The sequence below is a fragment of the Chiloscyllium plagiosum genome, chromosome 3 (genome assembly GCF_004010195.1).
Source record: "Chiloscyllium plagiosum isolate BGI_BamShark_2017 chromosome 3, ASM401019v2, whole genome shotgun sequence".
In the NCBI taxonomy this organism is placed as follows: Eukaryota; Metazoa; Chordata; class Chondrichthyes; order Orectolobiformes; family Hemiscylliidae; genus Chiloscyllium; species Chiloscyllium plagiosum.
In genome coordinates this window covers 299360-307563 of record NC_057712.1, presented here as the reverse complement: position 1 = coordinate 307563, position 8204 = coordinate 299360, and the positions used below count along the sequence as shown (strand labels likewise).

At 39.8% G+C, this 8204-nt stretch overlaps 1 protein-coding gene across 4 annotated transcripts in view; it reads left to right on the top strand.

Annotated features, from left to right (window-relative positions):
• Nucleotides 1-7755, top strand: part of gareml (GRB2 associated, regulator of MAPK1-like) — a 311555-nt gene extending 303800 nt beyond the window's left edge. For all 4 annotated transcript variants that reach the window (XM_043675852.1, XM_043675842.1, XM_043675871.1 and 1 more), the window contains one exon: nt 5374-7755. In XM_043675852.1, the coding sequence (XP_043531787.1) occupies nt 5374-6397 (1024 nt within the window). In that variant the 3' untranslated portion in view covers nt 6398-7755. The remainder of the gene's footprint in view (nt 1-5373) is intronic.
• Nucleotides 7756-8204: the final 449 nt, after the last annotated feature.

Here is an 8204-nt window from a genome sequence, read left to right as displayed (position 1 = left end):
AAGTTCTGGGATTTACATACCAAAGAACAGAAACCAACACATCCCATCCTAAATTTATCTTAAATTGTTTAATGTATCATCACATCTCCATGACACTGTACTCATTTGGATATAAATGCTGTTTTATGACCTTATTCTCCACAACCACCTAATGAAGAAGCAGTGCCTTGAAAGCTAGTGTTTCCAAATAAACCTGTTGGACTATAACCTGGTGTTGTGTGATTTTTATCTTTGTCCACCACAGTCCACTACCAACATCTCCAAGTTAGGTCTTGCTGCATATCAAAGTTGAAACTTTATTGCTGGAACAGCACAGCAGGTCAGGCAGCATCCAGGGAACAGGAGATTCGACGTTTCGGGCACATGCCCTTCTTCAGGAATGAGCAGAGAGTGTTCAGCAGGAGAAGATAAAAGGTAGGGAGGAGGGGCTTGGAGGAGGGGCGTTGGAAATGTGATAGGTGGAAAGAGGTCAAGGTGAGGGTGATAGGTCGGAGTAGGATGGAGGCGGGGAGGTCAAGAAGAAGACTGCAGGTCAGGAAGGCGTTGCCGGGCTGGAGGGATTCGGCTGAGACAAGTTGGGGGGAGGGGGGATGAAGAAACTGGTGAAGTCCAAGTTCATTGCCTGTGGTTGGAGGGTTCCCAGTCGGAAGATAAGTCGCTCCTCCTCCGACCGTCGGGTTGTTGTGGTTTGGCGGTGGATGAGTCCAATGACCTGCATATCCTCGGTGGAGTGGGAGGGGGAGTTGCGGAGCGATTCAGAGAGCACCTCTGGGCCAACCCAATCACCCTGTAGCACAGCATTTCCACTCCCCCTCCCACTCCACCGAGGATATGCAGGTCATTGGACTCATCCACCGCCAAACCACAACAACGCGACGGTCGGAGGAGGAGCGTCTTATCTTCCGACTGGGAACCCTCCAACCACAGGGGATGAACTTGGACTTCACCAGTTTCTTCATCCCCCCTCCCCTTGTCTCAGCCGAATCCCTCCAGCCCGGCTCCGCCTTCCTGACCTGCAGTCTTCTTGTTGACCTCTCCGCCTCCATCCTACTCCGACCTATCACCCTCACCTTGACCTCTTTCCACCTATCACATTTCCAACGCCCCTCCTCCAAGTCCCTCCTCCCTACCTTTTATCTTCTCCTGCTGAACACTCTCTGCTCATTCCTGAAGAAGGGCCTGTGCCCGAAACGTCGAATCTCCTGTTCCCTGGATGCTGCCTGACCTGCTGTGCTGTTCCAGCAATAAAGTTTCAACTTTCTGGATTAATAGTCCAGTGATAATACCACTAGGCCATTGCCTCCCAGCAGGTTCTTGTGTACTTTATTTCCAGACACCCATTATTCTTATAAGCCCATGGTGAAACAAGTAGAGTCTATCCAACCTTTCCTCATAAAACCACCTGCTTATGCTAGCTATCAATCTAATACCCCTCCTCTGAAATGCCTTTGGAATAATGGCATCCTTTCTTAAATAAGGAGACCAAAACTGCATGCAGTATTCGAGATGTGTTCTCAGCAATGCCCTGTGTAACTGAACCATAAAACCCTTACTTTTATGTTTAGTTCTCTTGTCATTAGAAAACTAATGGAGTGCTATTTTTAAATTAAGCACAGTACATCTACAGGCTTCCTTTTAACCTCCATGCGTGTTACTCCTTTAAAGAGCTCCAATAAGTTGGTTAAGACTTGATTTTCCCTTTTACAAAAGCAGGCTGATGTTTCCTGATTACCTTAAGTTTTTCAAAGTGCCTCCACCTTCCATATAATAAATATCTATGCAAACCTGCCATTGGCTAGCTAACTGGCCAATCATTTCTTATTAGTTATTTTCCGTCCCTTTTGGAATTGAGGAGTTATATTTGCTGCCTTCTGGTTTTGGGAACCTTTCCAGAGTCTATGAAATTTGGAAACTTAACACCAATGCATCTGTTACCCCATTAACAACCTCTTTTAAAACCCTAGGATGAAGTCCATCAGGACCTGAGGACTTGTCAGTTTACAGTTCCATCACTTTATTCAGTCTGTTGGTGTAATGATTATACCTTCACTAAGTTACCTCAACCAAACAAATTTTACATCCTGTTGTTCTGATCAGAGGTTATCTACTATTAATGTACTAATTCTGTCCCTTTATTATCAGCACCACCACCTACCTCATTTACCTTTATGCCTATCCCCTCTAAAAGTCAAATATCCTTTAATATTAATTGTCCAGTTTTGGTCACCCAGTCGCTACTTCCACTTTCATTAACCAGCTTTTGGTTTTATTCTGTCTGAATTCCTTTCTAGGTTACCAACCCACCAGCAAACTAGTTTAAATCCTCCCCAGCAGTGCTGGACAATTGAGGTGCAGGATATTAGTCCCAGTCCTACTAGGAGCAACCCATCAATCTTGTATGGGTCATGTCTGTTTCAGAACATCTGAAGTGGCCTAGCAAGTCAGTCAGTAGTACTAACCATCGTGCTGCCCCGTTTTTTTATATAAAAAGTGATCAACTCTGACATTTTGTAATATACTCATGAGGTGTAGGTATTGTTGGACTTAACCAGCTTAGTAGTGGTGCTGCCAAGCCACTCTTGGTAATAGTGTTCAACATTGAGGATTTCTGACTCATCAGCTGAGAAGGGGTTAGGTGGTTCATAGTAAAACAGGAGGTTTCCTTGCCCATGTTTGAGCTGATGCCATGAGACCTCTTGGGGTTCACAGTATTGAGACACCAAGATTAACTCAACTCATGGCTGTATGTTTCCGTACTGCTACCTCTGTGGGTCTGTGGTGCATCAGGAATGATGATGTTGTCTGGGACATTTGTTGTGAAGTATGATTCTCTGAGTATGATTATGCCAGGTGACTGCCTAACTGGTATATGAGACTGCTCTGCCAATTTTGGCACTAGCATCCAGAAATAAGCAAGGAGCATTTATCAGGGGTTGACAGGGTTGGTATTCCAGGGCCATATCCCTCCAAACCCTTCCTATTCATATCCCCACCCAAATGGTCTTAAATGTTTCCATTGTACCAGCCTCCACCACATCCTCATGTACCACCTTCTGTGTGAAAAAGTTGCCCCTTAGGTCTCTTTTATATCTTTCCCCTCTCACCCTAAACCTATGCCCTCTAGTTCTGAACTCCCCCCACCCTCAAGGAAAAGACTTTATCTATTTATCCTATCTATGTCTTTCATGATTTTATAAACCTCTATAAGGTCACCCCTCAGCCTCTGATGCTCCAGGGAAAATAGCCCCAGCCTGTTCAGCCTCTCCCTATAGCTCAAATCCTCCAACCCTGGCAACATCCTTGTAAATCTTTTCAATGAACTGCACATGAATACTCAGTGGTGTAAGATATTTAATGACCTACCTATTTAGGTCAAGATGTTTAAAGGAACCAACTGCAATGCTTATATATCTGATTGTAACAGTTGGAGTCGATTTTAATACTGCTGAAGATCTGAATAAGTTAAGTCTGGCATTGATACTATGCTTGTGGTATGGGTTTCACAGTTTTTTTGTGTTACAGTAACTGAGGCAATCCAAAATAATATATGCCATAATGTGAAGACCCTTTAAATGTTTGAAGGGATTTGTAATTGAAATGTCTCTGAATTTCTGTGGAACCATACCCTATTGAAGAACACACTTTTATTCCAGTTTATGTGCATGAGAATCTACAATAAATATATTGTTAAAGCCCTATTGACAAAACACTAAGACTGAGTAATGTGAAGGGCATTTGTATCAGTTGATGCTATTATGAATGGCCAATTGAATGACAAATATGTTTTCCTTAATATTGCAAATTCAATTTTGAAAAGCTTACGACTTTTGTTTTCTGAATTCTTGCTTTCTGTTGTGTTCAATGATTATTTCTTTAGTTCTTTAGTATGGCAGGCAATTTCTCTGGATGCTTATGGACATTTTAATCTTTTGTAATTACTGTCAGAATTTTCACTAATAGGGTATAGAGGATTATTTCCCATCCAATGCTAATTGTAATGCCTGCTTCCCACCACTTAGAGCACAGTAGTTTAATAATACAAACCATTTGGTGGCTTTTTCTAGTTCACCATTCTGTCATGTTTAGAAAGCCAACTTCTTTCTTTCTACACAGATAGCGTATTGCTTTGCTATAGTCAGCCACTGGGGAGTTAATCCAATTATTAGACCTTCTTTGTATTATATTATGAGTCAAGATTCCCATGTTTAAAGAAAGTGAAATGGAGATTTGGCTTTCATGTCATTTTGGATCTGATTGGCGAATATAAAGGAAGAGAAATCATTCAGAATGCATGTGTAATAATGACCTTTTAATGCTTCCCATATTGCGATCAAGCAATGTAACTGTTTTATTTATTCATTCATGGGATGAGGACAGCACTGGCTGGCCCAGCATTTATTGCCCATCCTTAATTACCTAGAGGGCAGCTAAGAGTCAACCACATTCTGTGGGTCTGGAGTCACGTGTAGGCCAGACCGAGTAAGGATGGCAGTTTCCTTCCCGAAAGGACATTAGTGAACCAGGTGGGTTTTTCCAACAATGGATAATGGATTCACAATCATCATTGGACTCTTAATCCCACATTTTACTGAGTTCAAATTACACAATCTGCCATCGTGGGGTTAGAACCCAGGTTCCCAGAACATTACTGGGTCTTTTGATTAACAGTCTAGCAATAATACCACTAGGCCTTTCAGTGTAAAGGTCAAACAGTTCCTCGTGTATCTCTGGAATTCCCATCAATTGCTGATATATCAAAAATCTGACAATTTTCAAGTGATCCTGAATGCCTGGTAACTCTTGAAATGGAGATCAGTTTAATTTAGATAGGATTGGAAATCCACCAAGGAGGCAAAGTTGTTAAACAGTGAGTGTTTTTGACTGAAAGAGATAATGCAATCTCATTGGTTTATTGCATTAATTGACACAACTAATATCTTACAGAACTTCTCACTTCATGAGTTTGTGCTTTAACTATTAGGCTTAAATTTGCTAAAGAAGTAATAATGTGAGTGATGCGATACCTTCAATAATGTAAATTGTCCAGCAGGTTGGGTGAGAAAGAGATAATTTGTGAATAGAATACAACTTTGCCAGTTAAATTTCTCAAAATTAAGCTGTTTATTTGAGAGCATAGAAATTTTATTCTCTCCTAGGATGTTGCAGCAACTTCTCATTTGGAGTTGAATTTACCTGCCAAATTTCATGCCACCTTTGCTCACTAAGAATTGTGTGCATGTTCCTTCTTTGTGATTAGGAATGGTAGTTCCATTGAAGAGGCTTCTTCTCTCAGTTTGGTAATGATATTTCAGAGAGGTACTCCACATTACCAACCATGACTATAATACTGTATTTATTTCCTCCTGTTTGCAGTTCTGGAACCCACAGTGGCAGCTGTTCACCATCCCCAGACTCGTATTCACTTTACTGTTACCCATGCACATGGGGAGACTGCAAGGCTACAGATTCTTCCAACCGTCCAATATCAGGGAATATTTCAACAAATATCCAGAATGTACAAACCTCCTGGTCAAATCCATGGGCATATTCAGACAATGTTCAAAGCATGACCAGTGGGCGATCTATATCCCAATTATCAGGAGATGCTGTTCAAAGTTACTACAGTTGTCCTCGACTGAAACCTCCAAGTTCTCAAAAACGGTTTGCTCCTTTTGGAGCACTAAACCCTTTTTCTAATCCTAGTTACTCATCTAGTTCATCAGCAAGAAATTGGTTGGAATCTTCTGATCATAATAAGTCTCCAACCACTGCGTCAGAGCAATTTGATCCTTTTGATCCTACAGTCAGTCGTAGTACTTCTCCTGATCCAGGCTCCGTCAGCGTTTCTGGAGAGTTAAGGTACAAGCAGGAATTTAGAAACTGTGTACAGGATTCATTATATAAACAGAATGAAAGCATATCTTGTCCTGTCCCACCATCCCGGCCACCAAAAGTCTGTGATTCGGACAACAACATCATCATAAGAAGTACAGCTTCTCTTTCTCCTACTATTGTGAGAGGTGCTGAGGGTGGAGTCACAAGGGTCTATCTCACACAAGGAGTTATAGAGGTTCCTCCAGTGTCATCAAGAAGTACTACAGATATACCAGTTTCTGTCTCTTCATCTAATACCCCAAGTGTGCCCAAATTAAATGATAGTGGTTTATACTGGTACCCACCATCTGATCTATCTACTCTTTCTGTGGAGGAAGTTTCCAAATGCCTACGGTTCATAGGCCTTTCAGAAGATGTGTTAACATTCTTTGTTCGTGAGCGAATTGATGGAAACATTTTTGTTCAGTTGACTGAGGAAATCCTATCTGATGATTTTAAACTGACAAAGTTGCAAGTCAAAAAGATCATGCAATTTATTAAAGGATGGAGACCGAAGATTTAACCTGATACTATTTTTAGTCAAGTCAATTAAGGGGTAGCTTTAATTCATTGAACATTATGGTAATTTGTGTGGTTTTCTTTAAAAAAAACACCTCAAGATGTTTAACATGTCTCAGATCTTCTTTTGCCATAGAAAATAACAGGAATGTAGATTGGTATGAAGGAGAGCTGTTATCAACTCGTTATTTCCATTGTTGATAACATCGCATGCTTTAAAATTGCTATATTTCTTTTCCCATTATAGAAAATTTTAAATGCACAATAGATTGAATTATTTTAGAGATAAATGTGAGTTAAAGAGTTAAATTATTTTTGAATTGCTGTTGATGCCTTATTGGAGTAGAATAGTCTTCAGGTTATGCCAGCATAAGGTTATCTCCTTAGTCGAATTCAGTACATTTTCATTAATGTTTAATGTGCTACAAAAGTGAAAAACTGAAATGCAAATTTCATTTTCAGTAGATAACTGCTACTGTTACCAAGGTGAACTAGATTATTGATAGCTAAACTCTTCTATTAATAAAACTGTGGAACTCCAATTTTAAATACATTTTATTACCCATACTGTTTTCCTGTACTTGCAGATTCCACCAAACAAAAATAGCAAACACAAGAAAATGATCAAAGTAAAATAATTCTTGTGCATCATGTGGTTATTGTGACAGCTAGAAGAAAAATTTATGTACACATCTGGGAGCAAATATACAGTTGGCCTTTTCCATAGTACATTGAATATATCTATAATTTAGCACATTGTTTTAACCAGTAATTTGATCTAAAAATGTACTGTACTAATCACTACTGTCTTAAAAACTGATAGTATATTATTTGTGGAAGACAACTCTACATTATGCAGTTTAATGGCTGTGGTTTTTCCAACTACTTTTTGGAAAATTTCTGTGTATGTATATTTATGAACAAGCATCTCTTCTAGTACAGATGCTCATGTTGATATAATTTTCTTTTTTAACATTGAATGTTGATAATACTATAATTGTACTGAAATGCCTAAATTTATGCATAATTTAACCTAAACAAATCAATAGAGAATAGAACACAAATAAGAAAAAGCATCAATGTATGACTTTAGCATTTTTTGTTTGAACCTCTCTATTTGCATGGGATAGGCTTTGCTTTTCTCATAGAAGTACATGTAATTGGAAACATTTCTCTTCAATCAGCGTTAGCAATCTTGCAATCTCCAATTTCAAGAGAACTAGCTCCCATTCTTCATGCTTCATGCTTCATTTTTGGTTCTTTGTGACAAGTTCAATTTAAAATATATTGCTTGTCTAGTGACTGAGAAGGTAGTGTCATTATAGCTTGTGGTAATGGCCACAGATTAATATAATAGTTAATATTTTCTGCACAACTAGCCGTGCTTTCTGCTGCTCCAGAAGTAAACCAGTTGTAGATATAGAGCACAGCAGGTCAGGCCGCATCCAAGGAGCAGGAGAATCGATGTTTCGGGCATAAGCCCTTATTCAGGATTCCTGAAGAAGGGCTTATGCCCGAAACGTCGATTCTCCTGCTCCTTGGATGCTGCATGACCTGCTGCGCTTTTCCAGCAACACATTTTTCAGCTCTGATCTCCAGCATCTGCAGTCCTCACTTTCTCCCAGTTGCAGATATAGCCAAAATATCAGTACAAAAGCCTATTGTTCTGGTACTGAACGACCAAACTAGAAGCTATGGTTGGCATGCCATCTCACTATGGCCAATTATGAAACTAAATTCAACTAATTTTAAACTTTATGTCGTCAAAAAAGTAACCATCAAAAATGCTGGCATATCATTTTCGCAATTGG